Here is a 19,464-nt window from a genome sequence, read left to right on the forward strand (position 1 = left end):
TTATGGTGCTTCTTTAAATATTTACTTCCCTATCCTCCTATTCACTGAAGTGGCATTTCCTCATGCCCACAAAGAGAAACACTGCCTGATGAAAACCACACGTACCTGAGTTTTATTACGGCATCCCCGGCATTCATAGGTGTGAGTCCTTGTGTTTGCAATTGCCATGATTCCACAGAGGTTACAGACATGGACTTGGTACGGGTCTGAAGCTTCAAACAATCTTTCTCTCAAGAACTGGGCTGCTCCATGAGCAATCTGGCAATCACGTTCCATTTCTCCAAAACGAAGGCCACCATCACTGAAAAGAGGAAAAGAAAAAAAACTCGAGTTCTTTGGCAAAATACATCAGTTCTTGTTGGTGGAACAAGTAACTTATCAGAAACACAACAGCAGTATTACAAGGCAGGTGTAAAACTGTGGATTAATTTTCCTCTAACACCTCAGAATAGAACTATTAGGGAGAATGCAAACACAATAATTTGTAACTGCTGCTAAGCGTTTCTAAAGGTGGCAGACAGCTAACAGCCACAGCACAACTGTATAGCAAAATGAAGTAAAACAATTAAATCATACTCTACTTATCTGTGGTAGGTTTAACCTTGGCTGGCTGCCAGATACCCAACCAAGCTGCTCTCTCACTCCCCCATGTCGACAGGACAGGGGGAGAAAATAAGATGGAAAAGCTCGTGGGTTGAGACAAAAACAGGGAGATCACTTACCAATTACCATCATAGGCAAAACAGACTCAGCATGGGGAAAAGTAATTTAATTTATTGCCTATTAAAAATGGACTAGGATGGTGAGAAACAAAGACAAAACTAAAAATATCTTCTCCCATACCTTCTGCCCAGGCTCAGCTTCACTTCTTCATTCCCAACTCCTCGCTCCCCTCCCAATGGTCACAGAGGGAATGGGGTATGGGGATTCAGTCAGTGCATAACAGTTCCTTTCTGCCACTCCTTCCACCTCACACTTTTTCCCTGCTTGAGTGTGGGGTCCCTCTCATGGGGAAGTCCTTCACAAACTGCTCCAGGATGGGCCCTTCCCACAGGGTACAATCCTTCAGGAACAGATTGCTGCAGCATGGGTCCCCCACAGATCATAGCTCCTGCCAGGAACCTGCTCCAGCTTTCCACAGGCTGTAGTGCAGGTATCTGCTCCACCTGTGGTCCTCCATGGGCTGCAGGCAGACAACCTATGCCACCATGGTGTTTCCACAGGCTGCAGGGGGGATCTCTGCTCCGGTGCCTGGAGCACCTCCTCCCCCTCCTTCTTCACTGACCTTCCTTTCACATTTTCTCACTCTTCTCACAACTGCTGCACAGTGTTTTTTACCATTTCTTAAGTACATTACCACATATGTGCCACCAGCATCACTGACGTGCTCAGCTTTGGCCAGCAGTGGGTCTGTTGGAGCCAGCTGTAAGTGGCTGTGTCCAGCACAGGGCAACCCCCAGTCCTTTCTCAGAGAGGCCATCCCAGAAGCACCTCCTGCTACCAAAACCCTGACACCAGCACGCAGTACATCATCTTAAGCCAAACACATTAAAATGTGTGGCTAATCAGGGTGAGCTAATTAAATTCTAGCTGCAAAGTTGAGGCAGCTAATTTTTAGGGCTAAAAACTTCAAAGAAAAAGAAAACGCTGTATAGAAACATTAAACATCCTTACCGAGATCTACCCTCCATGGGCTGCCTGTTAAGTATCTGGATTGGCCCTCTTGCACGAGAATGGATTTTGTCATCTACCATGTGCTTCAATCGCTGATAATATGTAGGACCAATGAAGATCTGTGATGTGATTTTTCGACCAGTGAAGCCATTGTAGAGGACCTGAAGTAGTCAAGGCAATCACTGAAACATAAGCCTTACCATCCATCAAATGTATATGAAAAAAATACAGTGAATTGATACTTTGATTATACCTCATTTCCTCTTAGATGATAGCCATAATCTGATAAAAGATTGGAAATCTTCTGCACATTGACAGCATCATTAAAAGGTGTAGCATCACCAATTTCTCCCTTGTTTGCAGACACCTACAGAGTAGAGATTTGCAAAAGCTTGTCAGACTTCTGAAGGACTGGTCAGACAACATTAAGCTATTTCAAACAGTTTTAACTCTTCATGCCAGAATGTGAGATTCCATGCCCATGACAGTAGCCTATCTTGCTTTATCAGCTACACAATTTACAGTGAAATTTTAAAAAATACACCATATCAACAATTTTGCTACTCCTTTCTCTAGGTCACAGGAAATGTTTGGAATAAAAGCAACAGATGAGAGAGTGCACTGTAGTCTGACTTGCTGGACAAAATTTACAGGACTGTAGGTCTTCTCCAAGAAACCTGCTTTTGCTATCAAGTAACTGGAGAACAACTGTTATTTTTTAGTGGATTAACACCTACCATGGAGTAGTATCTTTACAAAAAAAAAAAAAAGGAGGGGGGGAGAAAACACTTTAATTCATACTGCTCAGATATACAGCATAAAAGATTCTTCTTACCTTTCCCTGAAGACACTCGATCAAGTGACCAATGGTCATGCGGGAAGGGATGGCATGAGGGTTGATAATTATATCAGGTGTGATGCCTTCACAGGTGAAGGGCATATCCTAGAGCAGGGAAACAGAGTCAGTACTGGCCAGAATATCAACTTTAAGAAAAGCAGTTCTGTGGATTCAAATTAAATCTTTTAAAGCATTTCAAAGGCACTGAAGTACCATGTAAGAAGGAGCTGTGTCCCTTTCTAAACATATTTCAGCTAAATTTAAGTCAATATATTGCACTCTAGTAGATATTCCACAGACAACTCACTTAAGGCAGCTCCAATGCTAAGAAGATCAGACATAAAATGTTAAGAAGGAGAAAAAGAAAAAGAAAAAAAAAAATCACTACCTCTTGCCTGTACTGGATACCACAGGTTCCTTTCTGCCCATGTCTGCTGGCAAACTTATCTCCAATTTGTGGGATTCTTACAGAGCGTACCTGTAGGCCATAGGAAAACATTCAATTGGTAACTTAAATACAGAACAAAAATGATTAAAAGTAGAAAGCACACGTCAGTGCTCACCCTAATCTTGCAGAACTTGTATCCTTCCTGGTTAAGGGTTACCATGACCTGATCTACAATACCAGTCTCACTAGTTCGTAGAAAAGTACTACAGTCTCTCTTTGTGAAACGTCTGTTAGTGCTTTCCAGTTCGTCTTCATTTTCTGGCAGCGTTACTGTTTTGCCAATGATGACATCATCCCCAGACACACGCACCCCAGGTGCTATCAAACCATCATCATCAAGTTTGTCATAGATTGCATGTCTCATGCCTTTGGGGAAAAAAAGAAAAAAAAAAAGGTAGACTCCCAAATTTTTCAACATGTTTACTTTGATGTTCTGTAGAAATTCAACAAGTCTGCTTGCAACTTCAGACTACTGCTGAAATGTCTAAAGATAATTTTATGCAAATATGTCAACTGATGTATTTTGCTATTAATACAGACATTTCTGCTATTTTATATATCCCAAAATAAAGACTGAATCAGTTCAACAACATTAACAACCTTGCCCACAAAATTAATTTAAAAACTCAGTCTTCACACACTCCTGTATCTTACCTTGGCAAGTTTCGCGTGTAGGCTTTTCAAAAACTTCTTCCTGGTCATACCCTTTTTTAGACTCTTGCTCTTTGTATGAGCGATAGAACACAGATCTGAAACAAAGTTATAAAGCCTTCTCCAGTGAAACCAGCATCATTTTTCCTCATCTGTGCATCTCAATTTCACTATAATTCACCCTTTTATCACATATTATGGCTACTGTTACTGATGACAACCAAAACAAATAATGTTCACGTGCCACACAACCTTTCCTCTAGTCTTGTTAATCTGTCCATCACGGAGGAGGGGAAAGCAAAAACAAAAACCATCCCACCAAACAAACAAAAACCAGTTTCAGGTGGCATTTTGATGGTCACTTTTCAGATATTGCCAAAGTACCTACAGATAACATGCTAATTTTTGATGAACTGCAGAGACCTTTAGATCTGCTTGACATCTCAAAAGTAGTTATTATTCCTAAAGATTATTCACATCTTCATCATATCATTCTCATATTACTTTTCTCCTTACACTTGCCATTTTGCAAGCATTTTTAGGCTTCTACTGCTACCTTGCAGTGCCACACTCAGTACAACTGAGCTGCAGTGGAAAACTTTCAATTTATATAGGCTTCTTTCTGGGGCTTTAGGGGTTTTTGTTTGCTGCCTCATTTGCCAGCACACCAAAGCCACGCCACAGCCTTTCAGATAAATATTATCCACATTTAATTAGTCCCATACACACAGGAGATTCTATAAAAGCTTCATGTGAGCCATTAAAGTCTAATAGTCTCATACTTATTCTACATTGGTAGGCAGTAGATCCAAGATACCAAGCACACAATTCTTGGGCTCAACTTGGGCAAAAGAAAATGAACAAAACTAGAAACCCATTGACCAGCTATACAGCTAAGCACACCCATCTAAAAACTATAATGCACAAAGTCACTTCACTTGCCAGTTGTCCCAATAGCAGTTGCTACTAAGGAGACAAAAATGTCAATCCTCACTGGTAGCAATTGTCATGCTACTAAAGACAAGACTATATTACAAAGCTCCAATATTGGCATTAAGGTGTTCACATAACTGACAAGAGTTATATGAAAATATAAGAGCAAAGAGTCCAAATATTTTTTCACTTAACCACCGTACAAAGAACAGTAGACATAGTAAATAAGACCAAAATGGAAGAGTTGGGAAGACAGAGTGGGAAGCCAGGTTACACAAAGGATGAACCATTACTTGCAGTGTTTTCCTAAGATACACGTTCACCATTTTCATTGTGCTGCTCCCTCCATTCTCATATAAAAAAAAAAAAAATTAAAAAGCTTCTCAGGTTGAAAAGATTTGGAGAATGGTGTCTTCCAGCACAAGATAACCTTTTCTTGAGCCTCTGGACAACTCAGTATACTACTTTTTTTTTTCCCAAACAGTTAAAAAATTTACAAAATCTTACCTGAAAAAGCCTCTGTCAACAGCAGAACGGTTCATGATGACAGAGTCTTCCTGGTTATAGCCTGTGTATGATGCAATGGCTACAATCGAGTTGATACCTGTAATATGTAGAGCAAATACTTTGAAAGGATGCACACATACCAGACAGACATTACTTAACTCAAAATAAGCTGTATTCTCTACAATGAAGCTGTTCTACCCTTTCCGAGATAAAATCTCCATGTCCCACACACAAAAACCACGTGGTATCAGCAAATGCAATTTTAGGTAGAAAAGAGAGTCAAGAGTGACCCCTTGTGAAGAATCTAGCAAACACCAATACAGAAAATGCATTTTTCCCATTAGATTTTAGCAGGCTATACGGATAAGGTAATTTCAGTTGCAACACTAGCAATGTACTTTTTGCAGTCTAGGTGTCAAACTACAAGTTAACATTTAACCTATAATTATTTTTTAAATTACATACATTTGCTAAATATTCAAGTATTAGACACAACACATGTGACATAGTTTAAACAAAACAGCAGTATTTTTGTTTAATAAACATTAACTGACAACATACCTGCTGGTAACTCTCTAAATCGCAAGTACTCCATGGAGCGTGTTGTTACAAGGGGCTTCTGAGGATAATACAACACATGTGCCAGTGTATCCATACGAACATGGAAGTTTGTAATGTAAACTCCCATAGCCTGTTTACCCATAGCAGACTGGTATGTGTTCCTGGGAGACTGGACAGACAAGGGAAGACCAGTATGTATGTACATAAAGCTCTTTACACATACACATGTGGGGTTTTTATCAACTTTAAAAGCAGGATGTCAGAAGTGATGCACTGACCTGGTTGTGATCAGGGAAAGGGATAATAGATGCACATACTCCCAGGATCATAGATGGGTGAATTTCACAGTGCGTGTATGTTGAACAATATGCCACACCTTTCTCTTGCAAGTCATCTGGAGTCATTGCCAGCATCACAGTCTCTTCTTCCAGTGTATCAATGTATTCTACTACACCACTGGCCACAAGATCCTGCCAACTGAATAACCAGTGTCTGAAATACTCAATTAACACACAAAATGTGTCTCTTCAGCAGTAACAAGAAAAAGGACTTTCCTGGCTTATTATTACTACCACTGCCTCAGTGTGATAAAACAAATGAATTAAGCTACCAGGCAGAGAAAGCATCTTTGTACTGCACAAAGCTTTAAACATTTCTCTCTCCAATCTGAGGGAACTTCCAGCTTCCAGGATGGAAAATTAGTCATTCAGTTGAATTTCGGGAACATCTCTCACCTGTAATTGTTATACTCTCGTTCCTTCAGTTGGTCAATATGCCTTTTCTTCAACAGCAACTTCTGTTTTTCCACAATTAAAAGGGGTCGACAAATTCTGCCTGCATCAGTATAGATGCGGATTTCTCGCTCACGAATATCTCTAATCATTGAGACCTGTACAAGAAAGCAGCACCCCGTGAGTACAAAGTCTCAGCCCAGAATCAGAACTATGGAACACAAAATAGCATAACAAAGTTCCCTAAAGCAAAGACCTTACAGGTGCTATCAGCAGCACAGAACAAACATTAACACTCCTACAAACAGAAGCATTTCAAGAGACTATTTTCAACTGTTCTTTCAACTGGATCCTCATTAAAAAAAACAACAAACAAAACACCAAAAACCAAACCAACAAAAAAACCCACAACCAAACAACAAACCACATACAACAAACAAACAAAACAAAACCAAAAAGCACCAAACCCACAAAAACTTCCCCCCCAAAAAAGTGCAGTGTGAAGTATGTTCAGAAAGAGACTTGCAAATAATGCTATTTGGAGCTTGCAAAGTAGTATCAAGGCATTATCCTCTCTCATCTAAAAAGACACCCAAACTCTAGATGTAAAATTTATACCTCTGACACAATGATGTCCATCTGACGACGGAGCTTCCTTAGGGTATTCATGAGCTGCTCTGGATCTTTGTGTATGCCTACCCAGCAGCCGTTAACAAAGATCTTGGTAGCACTAGAAAGAGGGGAAAAACAAACAAATAATTAAAAAAAAACCCAAACAAACACCCAAACCCTTGAAGTGTTGTGCAGGATAAAAAGCTTAAGTCTGTTTAAACAGTTTCATTTGTACATACTCAGCTATTGCTGCTGGAGATATTTCTTCCAGGTTTTCCATACTCCACTCCTCCAAGAATTCCAAAATTGGGGATGGCTGAGACCCCACAGAAATGTAAGCCATCAGGGCCAAGTTCTTCACAAGTCCTACTGCATGACCCTAGTAGAAACACAAAGTTAACTTGCATTTCCAAATCAAGAGATTCCCCCAAGAAAAGCTGAGAATTTAAACTTCAAGTCCTCAAGGAACTGGACACAAAACATGCTATTTACTTTATTAATTTCTACCATTCAACTACAGAGTTAGCTATAAAGCTAAATATTCACGTCAGCATTTAAAAAAAACAGTGCAAGTGATTATCACAAGTGCCATAGCTATAAAACGACTAGCAGATAAAAGCAGTTAGGCATAAGTACTGACATAAATACTCCTCTCATTACCTCTGGGGTCTCAGCAGGGCAGACCATTCCCCACAGCGTATTGTGCAGCTGTCTGGGCTTTGCTAGTTTACCATCTCTACCAATTGGAGAATTCAGGCGTCTCAGATGGGAAAGCGTAGATGCAAAAGTCAGGCGGTTTAACACCTGCACGTAGTAAGGAATTCAGTTAGTCAAAGCTTCTTAAGTGTGCTGTTGACAGGCATCATGATACATCAGAGAAAAGGATCAATGCCCTCTAGAAATTATATACTTCAAAAGAACTAAAAACAGCTGATATTTGTTAGCTACACTTTTTAGTTCATGTCCATTAATCTTGGACTAAGTTTACCCCAACATCTGTTTTTTTCTGTAGTATAGCTTACCCTGATCAGGTAACTAGAATGAGTGATACTTGTAAAAATACTTTTTAAGCTGCATTTTCACCAGGAGTGTTTGCCAGTACAATGACACAGAGATCTTTTCAAACTTAGTTTGAAAAACTAAGACGACTTAGTTATTAGCAGCAAATCAGCATTTACATTCTTTTCAGAGTCTGCTCAAGGCTCCTCAAAAATTTAAGAAAATTTGATTTTACAGCCTGAAATGTGAGAGTTCATTCAAAAAGCAAACAAGCCCCTGATACACACACACCAACAACTCACCATCCAGGGACAGCTACCATCTTCGCCCCTTTCCTAACTTTGCTTTCCCCAAATTATGATCTCACCAGGGCTCCAGACAAAAAAATGTGCTGGCATTTAAGAACTGTCACCTCTTTCCCGTTTCCACCTTTGTGAGAAATGGGCCTAACTAAACACTGCTCTGGGCTAATAAAGTCAGTGCTCCTCATCATTAGCTGTGGAATATATAACTGTTACATTACAAGTTGTCACTCAAGTTTCTTTAACCACCTGTGAAGGACTGGAAGTAGTTAAAGGAAAGAAATCCATCCTCCCTAAAGATTCCCTGGGACTAGGACTTCACCAGACGCACAAGTATATGCTCTAACACAAAAAGTCTTTACGAGAGCTACACCAACTGTTTAGCAGCGAACACAATAGCTAAAACCAAACCCAGACAACAACAAAAAAAACCCAAACCCCACAATAGACTCAACCATTTGGATCTTCATCCGTTTCAGCCTTGGAAGTTTCCTTTTAAAAATGGTTCTATTTAACATACAATATGCATGGCTGCCAAGAAATGTTAAAAACTCTTCTATGATATAGTTTTACTCTTATGTAAACCTGACAAATGCTACCATGCCTTATTCAGCTATTGTACCTGAGATACTCCTGCTCTGGCCTGATGAGCTTTCTTCTGGTCACCCCAGTTTCCAGTCGCCAATGAATACTTCAAACCATCTGAAATAATTCTTGTTTTAATTGCCAGTTCCAAGTTGAAATCCTTCCCTCTGTCAATAAACTTTTGTGCATATATTCTCACTTCCTTCAGCAAATTCTTAAACATTCTGTAGAAGAAGATGCCAAGAAACATGATTAAACAGTACTGTAGCAATTCAGCCTACTTAGCCCTATTTGGAAAAAATGTCACTGGCCTCCTGAAAAGAAGCAATTAATTTGTAACTGGGGGGGGGAACCAAACCAAATTAACCTGTTTATGAACACGCACAAAATATGCTTCAAAACAAGTTGATGCCAGCCACCTACTACTAGAGGAAACTTACTCACTCCATTAAAAAGTCATAATCAGATACAGGCTGTGTTGCCCAAGACCAGCTACCAGACACAACAGAATAGTCTGATTGATTTAGAAGCACAGAGTTGGCAATGCCTCTACCATTAATTATCTCCAAAGAAAATGTACATATTATAGTTACCCTCTGAATAGGAAAGCTAACAGTGGCCCAGCAAGATCCAGTCTTTTGTTGCCATAATGATCTCTGTCATCAAGCTCTCTTCTTCCCAGTGCTGCCAGCAACAATCTATGAACCATATACCTAAGGCAAATAAGATAGTGTATGTTTTAAACTGACAGCAGACATTCACAACAAAGATTACATGCTTTCATAGATAAATCAGTGAGCTGTTTCCTAAAGGCTGTCCATTCTGGATCTTTAGGAAACTGCTGTCCTAAAACAAACCTCTTCAGCACGTATGTCCTTAGAGGTGAATGACCCACTGAAAGTTCAGGTAACTACAGAGAGACATCATGACGGCAATGCGTCTTCTGCTACGTCTGTCCTGTACTGTAATATGGGCTATGTTTAAGCACACGGAATCAGGTGTAAAACGGTAAGTCTCCTGATGCTACGGTTCATCTGCGTACCAATAAGCAGTGATAAAGAGGATGTGCTAATAGTTTTAAAGAGTTTACATTATAAACAGTTTATCAGTAGTTACCTACACATTAGTTATCAACCTCTATATGTTGTCCATGCAACGCAATGTCAAAAAGCCATTTATCACTACCATCACATCTAACTTAAGATCCAGAACGTGTTAGAGGCTTGTTTTGTTTCAATTTTTTTTTCTGTTTTATCAACATCTGCATTTTTTCAGCTACGAAAATATACCGGTGCCCTAAAGTTTATCACTGAGTATCCAGAAGACTGAGGTTAAAAACAAACTTCCATTCAGTGTGTTCTTCCAATCATATAAATATACGTGAATAAAATCTGTATTCAGGGTCCATTTGCAGATGTGTGACAGAAAACACTGACATACCCTAGAAAATAGGCCTTCTTGGTTTCACAGAAGTCACTGACACCAACATGTGGGAGCATTTCTTTCTGCAAGACTTCTTTAGCATACTTGATTCTCTTTTCTTTGGTGACACCTGGCTTTGCACCTCTTGATCCAATGAAGTTTAGAGCAACATTTTGCTCCTGAATGACAAATGCTTCATCCAGAGAAGGCTTGACCTAATGCACAAAATACAGCAAAATCCTGTAGCATCCAGTGCCTGTTGGGGTTGAAGGAAACTATGCAGTCGTTTGCTGATGATTCTTTTCAGGAACTGCTAATTACTGACCCAGTTCTTTCTGGCTTTACTCTAGTAGCTCTTTCAAGAGCAGCAGCAAACACTAACGGAGCACACAGAAAGCACACTAAAAATAGTTCTCATTCGAGTACATTCTAGGCCTGTTGCTTTTTCATGTATAAATCAGGATTTTACAGTTCAAGTCAATGGCAGCAGGATAAGACCCTACCTCTCCATTAACTCTTTGAAATTTCCATTAGACTCTGTGCACTTAAAATACTCATTAGAATAGCTTTAGGCAGAGAACTTTTGACATTCTAATAGACAACCCACAAAAATAATAAAGTAATAAATTACAATTGGAAAATGAACAATACTTTGAATTATGATTAGCCACACCTACACATCACCAAATGTCAAGCCAGGAAATAACTTATTTAACATATATTACCATTTCCATCATTTCTGGATCTTCAAAATCATATATGATGTGCTCCAAAATGTCCCTGTCGGACACAAAGCCTAGTGCACGGAAGACAATTATGATGGGGACTTCTTGTTTGATATATGGCAAAGTTGCTACAATGCGCTGACCAATAGCACTCTTCTTCGCACCCTGAAAAGATGGGGAAAAGCATACATTAGCCTTAAATGATCTTGCCTTTAAATAAAAATATCTCTCTGGATTTGGATTATACAACATAAGTGTATTTATTCAGGCACTACAGGAAACATTACTTCTCCACAGGCCAACTAAGCAGCTATTCTGAAACCTTAGTCCAGCAGTGACTTTTTTATTTCAAGAACATTTCTAACTTTAGAAGTCTGTAAAAACTGATACAAAGGAATTTAAATAATACTACTTGCCCATCTGTATGCATCATTTCTCTCCCTTTGTGTGTTTGCAAAGAGCAATCCTATCCACCTTCAGCTTTCCTTCTGTCAGCTTAAGCCCAGCTTTTCTAATCCACCGTATAAGACTCCATGCTCGTAATTATACAAGTAGCTGCTCCCCCCTCCCAGAAAGAAACAAACACTGTGGGATGCAGAAAGACAATCACTGAAGAGTGCCTTAGCCATCAGGAGCAAGAGTGGTGTAAGGCTTCTATTAAAGTTAGTCTTGGAACATGTTTGGGATTTTTCCAAACATCAGCGCAATGGTAAATGAGTACTGACACCTTCTGCTTTTGAAATTATGAATAGCACTTATTTCCCCTCACAGATGGCACAATTAGATATTAAATATGAATTAACATCTGGTCTGCAAAACACATCTAAACACTAGCTTAGCCATCAGCAAAGACAGAGTCCCTGCTCCTATTCTTGTCCTTTGTCAAAAAACAGAACACAGCTTGTTTGGATTTTCTAAAAACTCATTTACAGTAATTCTAAAATTATTTTTTAGCCTCGCCCTAAAACCTGCCACAAATTGAGTCTTCATTTCAATCCTCAAATTATTTGTCCCAGAGACAGGCATAATCTATGACAAACAGAATACATTTTTATTTCATTTTACCTTCTTTACAACTTAGCATCAGAAGAAATTTCTTCTCAAAATCCCGAAAGTAAATGACATGAATAGACAGGACAGTACGAAAACTCCTAAAATAATCTTTATTGTAAGCCCCAGGGCAGGGGTTATTACTGCTTAGGCATACCTGCCCACCTCTGGCCAGCATGCTAACCCATATAGTACTTGTTGGTCGAGAGGAATTTTCCAGACAAGATCTACACTCTCCTGTGTAGGCATATTTTGAATCTTTCTTTGCAAACACATACACTGTGTTTGTAGCCATTTTCTCTTGAGCAATCAGAACCTGTGTTAGAAACAAGAACACTAATAAGTAACTGACAAAAGGACATGCTGAAAGTAACAAGCACTGTGTTTCTACTATTCCTTCAGGTGCCTTAACTTTTAACAGCACTGCACAGCATTAAGTCAATTTGCCAAACTCAGTTGGATTACATTCTACATTTTAAAACTACAGTATTAAGCAAAACATACACCTAGTTAAGATAGAATAACCAAAAGACTCCGAGAATACTGTTCTCTATGATGTACTTACCACATTTGCTAGCTGTGCCAAGACATTTCTGTTAGCTTTAGGCACAACACTGATAGAGAAAGCATTTCACCACCTGTTTCCAAGGCCAACACGCTACACAGGCATTTAAATTTAAATGCCAGCTCTGATAGTCAAAGCCAGCTTTTTTTTTTTTTTCCCAGAAGAAAAATACAATTCTATTTCTTTTGCTGTGTTTGCCCAGGTGTCAGTTACAAAAAACAGACAGTTCCATTGGTAAGGCAGAAGCATGGAGAGGGTATGATTTGCTAAAGCTGAATCCACAGCAATGGAGGGAAGAACCTATTCTTACAATAAAATGCATCTATACTGCTGTGAACAAACTGGAGGAGACTCCAAGTGAAAAAGTACTCCATTTTAGAGAGCACGCTGCTCTGCAATGTTGAAAATGGAAAGGAAAATATCTAGAGTACTTAGTGGCATTCAACGCAAAACAGTTTATGAAACTGAAGAAGGGAAATGTGCCTCAGAGAAGAAGAAAAGGTGGCTCGAGAAAGTCCTAACAGAAAACTAAAAGCCCATCTTTCTACAAGATCATGAGCACCCACAGTGACTGTGATACACTGGAATAAAAGTGCTTATGCTCCTGGCAAAACATATGGAAACAAGTAACAATACTTTCAGTGTCTGTAAAGATGGCTGTGCAAGGTATAATCCCTTACCTTTTCTGATCCATTAATGATAAAGTAGCCACCAGGATCAAGCGGGCATTCATTCAGTTCACAAAGATCACGGTCAGTTAAGCCGTTCAACAAACAGTATGTTGAACGTAACATAATAGGAATTTTTCCTATAAAAGTTTTCTGATGCTGTGTCTGTAACTGATCCTCTCCTTCTTTAATAACTGTTTTAGTTATATCCACATACAAGGGGGCTGAATACCTACAGAATAAAAACACCATTGTATTATCTGTCAGTTATTACTCAAAGTTGTACACAAGTATAATGAATGTGGTTATTCAAGCACTCACTGGTAATATTAAGCATTATTACCAAATCATCAATCATCGTCTGGATTTAACAACTAGACATGGAAATTTAAATAGAGCAGTAATTATTACATTTTTAAGGCACTACTAAATTGAAAAAGACTATCAATTAATAATGCAGAGCCAGTCCTTCCTTGTGTTTATCCACTACAGAGTTTGTTCTTACGTAAGGTTTCTCAATCTGGCTTCATTGGGCATCATAGGTGAGGGTGCTCCATCTCTTTCCCAATGTGTAGGTTTGGAGAGATAGATTTGTTCAAACTTCAACAGATACCGGGGCTGGAAAACAAGAAGACATTTACCTGTAATGGAAGAAACATCCATTTTGGTTGTTCAAGAGCAGCCCTAGAGCTTAATACCCAATGCTGCCGCATGTTCTCAGCTCAAAACATGGAAACAATCCCTCTTCAGATGACTAGATCAAAAAAAGCACTCAAAAACTTTCAATAATTTCTAAACACCTCATTAATAAAAAACAACAGAGGAAACTGAAGGGTCAAAACCATTGGTAAGAGAAGAATAAAGTACCCAAATAAGTCTTCTTCCTATAAAACAGCTAACAAACTCAAAATCTGCCAAGTCAGTGAATATATTAACAAACAGAATATGCCTTACATATGCCTTCTTAGATACTTATTGTTTAGGTAACTTCAGATAAAACTGCTAGTTTTATGATGCAAAAAGGTGAATCTGCTTCAACACATACAATGAGATAGCTGACATATCAAACAATGTGGGATTTTTTGTAAAGCTTTGCTCCGAGTGCCACTCACCCCTCAGAATTCTACTGCAACGAGGTTTAGAGCCTGCAGTTCACTTAAAATCAAAAGCCTTGCATTTAAAATAAAGGGGTAAAAGTTTTAAAACAATACCCTTATCAAAGTGCATTTGTGTATCTGGTAGGGGGAGCTAGAACTTAAAAGAAAGCAAGCAGTCACACAACAGTAGCTTTGTTCAAGCAGTTTGTATGTGTAATCTCAGCCCTGGTGCACAAGCCTGCTGGATCTCGGCCTCCTTGCATGCAAAAGGACCTAAAGATGAGCCACTCTACTCACAAAGCATTCTTTCACAGACCAAAATCCAGGCGGGTAGAGAAACATAAGCAATCATCAGATCTGCATGTATACAAGTTGAAAGGCTTGTCTCCTTACAATGTTTTCTTCAAGTTGCTATTTCCCACCACATCCCTCTGCAGAACAGAAGCTAACATAAATAAATAACTACAGTGCTGCCACCCCAACTAAGTATCTGCCTAGAAGCCAGCTGAGAATATCTATTACTAAAACAAAACTTGAATTCCATGCAGGCATTTTACCGTATCTCAGTCATAAGGACTCCACTGTAGCACACCACCAAAGCAACACTTGTTCTAGCAGAGCAAGCTCCAATGCAGAGGAAAAAAAAGTCAGCTTACAGTTTATGTTGCAAGTGGTTTTAGCCTTTCTGAAATATATTTTCAAAGTCCTCATATTCAGCCCTTTTTCTGGCCTCTCTATTAAAGGCAAAGGTACAAATTATCCATCCCATACATTTTGTCTTACACAGAGCCACAGAAACCACCTTTCTAACACCTGCGCTACGTGGTTTTGTTTCCTCTAGAGATTAAACAGATTATTGCATCAATTTATCAAAAAAACACAGCTTTCAGACAAACTGAAGTGTCATTGCTGCTCTGTCCACAACATGTATTAATTACAAGCCTTCTGTATTCAGGATATTCTCTCTTACTCATTACTAACCAAAACTGCTACTGGAGAAGGATAACCTTTATCAATAACTAAAAACACAGCAAGCTGGGTAACACCAGTTCCTAAGATGATTCTATAGGATCAGTAAACAAAGAGGTGAATTATCAGAAAGGACCTCAAAACAATCTGATTTTAAAAAGACATAAACGCTTCCTACAATAGCAGGTGGCAGAGCCTTGTTGGCAAACACTTTGTAGGTCAAAAAAATTCTCTCAATTCTTACCCAAAGAAACACCTTTTTCCTGGATTTGCAGCAGCGGCCACGTATAGTACCAAGTTTCCCAAGTTCTCATGCAAGCGCTCTCAAGGAGAACACATTTACCATAATTACTATCTCTGATCATGGTTGTTAAACACTCTGATATGCTACAAATTGCCCAAATTGCTTTCAAAAATTGAGGCTGAGAAATGGAGGGAGAAAGAAACAAAAAGTCAAATTAGTCCAATAAACTCAGTCTCCTTAAATTAATCCAGTATCTTCAAATGAGGCGAGAGGTTGCCTGCAAGTGACTCTGAAGGGAAAAAAGTTTCCTTTTTCTCATATCTAGACCTATTCCTAAAAACTTTAATCTCATAAATAAGAATAAGAAACTAACCTCTCTGATTTGAGAGAGTAAAATACTAGCTTTTGGGCAAAAGGTATCAAGTTACATACCATGCTCACAATCTGAACCTTAACCACATACAGGGCATATACCAACTGCAGAACTGCACAGCTAGAGAATTCCGCAATAATATACATACAATAACAGAAGAAACATTAAGGAGAATTACAGTGAGATAAACATTGATGAACTGTTTGTCTAACAAAGAAACTAAAAGAAATCTCAGTTGTTATCTCTAAAGGATAGTTGTTTGCCTGCAAAAAAATGCAAAGGAATAGTGAAAAAGTGTAACAAATTCAACGCTCAGGTATCTTAAATTCCTTTATATCTCTACAGGGAAGCAGCAAGGTAGTGACTGATAGCAGGGGAACGGATCACTTATGGAACAGGTATCACACCACAGGAGGGACAAGGATGGAAGTACCACAGCCACTGTAGAAGGTGCAGAAGAGCCATCACGCAGCACAGACCTCAGATAATTTGTTCTCCTTTGGAACAGGGTGCCAATGGAAGATGATGAACAATGGCACCCTTTGAAAACCTGGGCCTAACTTTGGCCAAAGAAAGCTAACAGAGAACTTTTCAGCCATAAACATTTCTTGCCACAGTAAAGCCAGTGAAAGTCAAAATCCCACCAAAACATAGTTTGCTTTTGGCTACCTGACTTGGTTTGCTACCTCCCTGTCAGTACAGTTTCGTACAGTAATTGACAGCATGAACTGCAGCAGCCAATTGCTCTTGGTCAGTTCTCAGCTCAATCAACAATTTAACCAGCAGGAGAGAGTAACTCCATAGGAGAGGGAAGTTCGATTCCATGGATAACAAAGCTCGTGCATGTGTTTCTCAGCCATATACTCAACTATCTGGAAACTTGGCCATGTACCTCATAGACTCCAAAGAGTTCACACTTCTGTCCTACTGACTGCATGAGCAGTGTCATAACTTAGATATATTTCCATCTCTTGAGACGGGGGCTGAATAAACCCCACGTAAAATCATTTTGCATTGTAAAAACACACCACCTCTGCTGAAGGTCTCCACTTACCGGCTCTTCCACTTCTCCTGTGGCATGCTGGGCTTCAGCTTGTAAATCAATTGGTGGAGCATCTTCAACAATTCTCTGCACAGACATCTGAATAAACTCATCAAAAGAATCCAACTGTTGCCTGACTAAACCCTTTTCATCAAAATAGGAGCTAAAAAAAAAAAGTGCGTTAACAAACAAGATATCTTAATTTACGTACTTTATACAACAAGCTTAAGAAGTATTTATTACAAAGCCTTCAAAAGCCATGAAATACAGTACAGAATCGAACACATTCACTTTTCCCAAGGCATGACTTTCAAACACAGATGCTTAAAAATCCTAAACAGTTCTCTCTCAGCATTTGAAGGCATGGACACTATGAAGTAACAGACTTGCTGCCACCTCTTAGCTAAGCCATGACTGTACGCGCAGTCTACCTTAAATTAGAAGGGAAACATGGTGACTGAAACCTCTGTAAAAGTGGCTTCAGCTGAAGTTTTCAACAATGTATTGAAATTACTTTGCTTTAACTAATTTTCCAAGCTGCAGTAAATTGAGTGCATGCCCCTAAGTCAAGGTAACAGTTCTCAGAATTTTTCTTAGCTTGGATCCCCTCTGTTCCAGCCACACAGAGATTCCCAGCTTCACTCCTCCTCTGGATTTCCGTTAGCCTTTACGTCACCCAGCTTCAACCCAGCACAACCTAAGTGTAAAAATCAAAGGCTAAATTTGAAGCCTCAAATCCTAACTTTTAATGGGATGACCTAAACACGTCTGTTGCATGAGCTCCTGCCAGCAAGCTCCTCTGCCTCACATTCCTGAAGCCAGCCAGGGAACCCACACTACCTCAGCTTCTGTCCCATCGCTGCCAAGATCTGTAGAGAAAACTGGTGAAAACTACCTCCCTGCCAATTACTTCAGGTTACCCCAAGAAGGGCAACACCCCCTTGGCTATTGTGCTGCTGCCATAGTGAATCTTGCCAGCACAGTCTGGTATCACACAAGGGGAAGGAGGAAGGAAAAGGGCAACCTGTATCACAGAACAGCTGAGGTTGAAGGGACCTCTGGAGGTCATCTTGTCCTATCACCCCACCCAAGCAAAGTCACCTAGAGCTGACTGCCCAAGACCATGTCCAGACAGCTTTTGAATACCACCAAGGATGGAGACAGAGACTGCACAACCTCTCTGGGCAACTCGTGCCAGTGCTCAGTCACCCTCACAGCAAAAAAAAAAATGTTTCTTCATACAGAGTGAGGTGCGGCCTCAGCGGAGGGACTTGCCTCTGTTACCTCCCATCAGACTGAAAGCGGAGGTAGCATTCTCCACTGGGCTGCAACAGAAAGGATCTCCTTCTGCCTCCAAAGTTTCTCATCTCTGCTCTCGACTGCCCATGGGACCACCCCCACAGATCCACCCTTCTGTTTGCAACTGCTGCTCCAAGAGAACAGTCATATACATTTGATGACTGGTGCAATTAGCAAGAGAAACACTTTTTACCCAGTTCCGCACAGCATCCCACTCCTTAACAGTCACAAGAAGCTGCAGGTCCTGGACATTCATGTCTTGCTGGAGAAACACTAACATGGTGCAACAGCCAAGTACTGATTTCCTAATCCCAGCATCAACTGTGAGAGTAGTGGGCAAAATCATGTGCTGGATATGGAATCAAAATCACTTCTAACTTCATTCAAAACAGGGTATCCTACAGGGGCTCAGCTGGGCTTAATTCCTAATGACAACCCTGCTGTTTCTGCTTAAAGACCTTCTGCTCTGAAAGCGCTAAATTTAGCATAACCAAGCCTGCAGCTTCCACGACACGCTGCTAGTGAACTAAGTGTCACCCGTAAGACCAAGAACACACACGCCGAAGCGTTAAGAACGGCGAGTTTTAAAAAGCCACCTAATAACGATCCAGCAGGCTTCTTGCCACAAGTCGGGGGTGATTTCATCATCGTCTTCATCGTACTGCATATCTGTGGGGGAAGCACAACATTTCAGCCAGGCTCCAATCACCTCGGCGTCTCCCCTCGCCTGCGGAGCTGGGGCCGCCACACGGCGAGCTGATGGACACCCCCCCCCGCCTCGGCACCCCACCAGTGCCCCGGCCCCCCCGAAGGCGGCAGGGCCCCTGCGGGAGACCCCACCGCGCCCGGAGCATCCCTCACCCCCATCCTCATCCTCACCCTCACCGCCTTCCGCCGGCCCTGCCTCCCCCCCCCGCCGGGCTGAACCGGGGAAAAGGCCCGACGGGGAGCGGCCTGCAGCCGCGGCGCCCTCACCTTCGTCCGCGTCGTACATGGTGGCGGCGGGAAGAGCCGCGGGCGGCAGCGGCCGAGCAGAGGGGCGAGAAGCGCGGCGGGAGCCCGCGACCGGCGAGGCGGCGACGAGAAGGCGGCGGAGCAGCGCCTGCGCACGCTGCGCGCGTCACGCGCCCCCTCCCAGGAGGCAGCGCGGGTGGGGGGGCGTGGCGCGA

At 40.8% G+C, this 19,464-nt stretch overlaps 1 protein-coding gene across 2 annotated transcripts in view; it reads right to left on the reverse strand.

Annotated features, from left to right (window-relative positions):
* POLR2B (RNA polymerase II subunit B) overlaps positions 1–19,398 on the reverse strand; it is a 20,426-nt gene extending 1,028 nt beyond the window's left edge. The window contains exons 1-24 of one of the 2 annotated variants that reach the window (XM_052776601.1): positions 19,271–19,398; positions 18,892–18,964; positions 17,009–17,159; positions 13,777–13,889; positions 13,284–13,503; positions 12,196–12,354; positions 10,989–11,153; positions 10,282–10,478; positions 9,435–9,554; positions 8,879–9,065; positions 7,616–7,759; positions 7,195–7,334; positions 6,962–7,073; positions 6,347–6,501; positions 5,891–6,089; positions 5,613–5,781; positions 5,052–5,148; positions 3,615–3,709; positions 3,076–3,326; positions 2,901–2,990; positions 2,510–2,617; positions 1,928–2,041; positions 1,675–1,835; positions 106–301 (exon numbers count right to left, since the gene is read on the reverse strand). In XM_052776601.1, coding sequence (XP_052632561.1) covers positions 106–301; positions 1,675–1,835; positions 1,928–2,041; positions 2,510–2,617; positions 2,901–2,990; positions 3,076–3,326; positions 3,615–3,709; positions 5,052–5,148; positions 5,613–5,781; positions 5,891–6,089; positions 6,347–6,501; positions 6,962–7,073; positions 7,195–7,334; positions 7,616–7,759; positions 8,879–9,065; positions 9,435–9,554; positions 10,282–10,478; positions 10,989–11,153; positions 12,196–12,354; positions 13,284–13,503; positions 13,777–13,889; positions 17,009–17,159; positions 18,892–18,964; positions 19,271–19,289 — 3,435 coding nt within the window. In that variant the 5' untranslated portion in view covers positions 19,290–19,398. Of the gene's footprint in view, positions 1–105; positions 302–1,674; positions 1,836–1,927; positions 2,042–2,509; positions 2,618–2,900; positions 2,991–3,075; positions 3,327–3,614; positions 3,710–5,051; positions 5,149–5,612; positions 5,782–5,890; positions 6,090–6,346; positions 6,502–6,961; positions 7,074–7,194; positions 7,335–7,615; positions 7,760–8,878; positions 9,066–9,434; positions 9,555–10,281; positions 10,479–10,988; positions 11,154–12,195; positions 12,355–13,283; positions 13,504–13,776; positions 13,913–17,008; positions 17,160–18,891; positions 18,965–19,270 lie in introns of those variants that run through there. The other variant, XM_052776611.1, reaches the window with a different exon arrangement.
* Positions 19,399–19,464: the final 66 nt, after the last annotated feature.

This window comes from Harpia harpyja, chromosome 2, assembly GCF_026419915.1.
Source record: "Harpia harpyja isolate bHarHar1 chromosome 2, bHarHar1 primary haplotype, whole genome shotgun sequence".
In the NCBI taxonomy this organism is placed as follows: Eukaryota; Metazoa; Chordata; class Aves; order Accipitriformes; family Accipitridae; genus Harpia; species Harpia harpyja.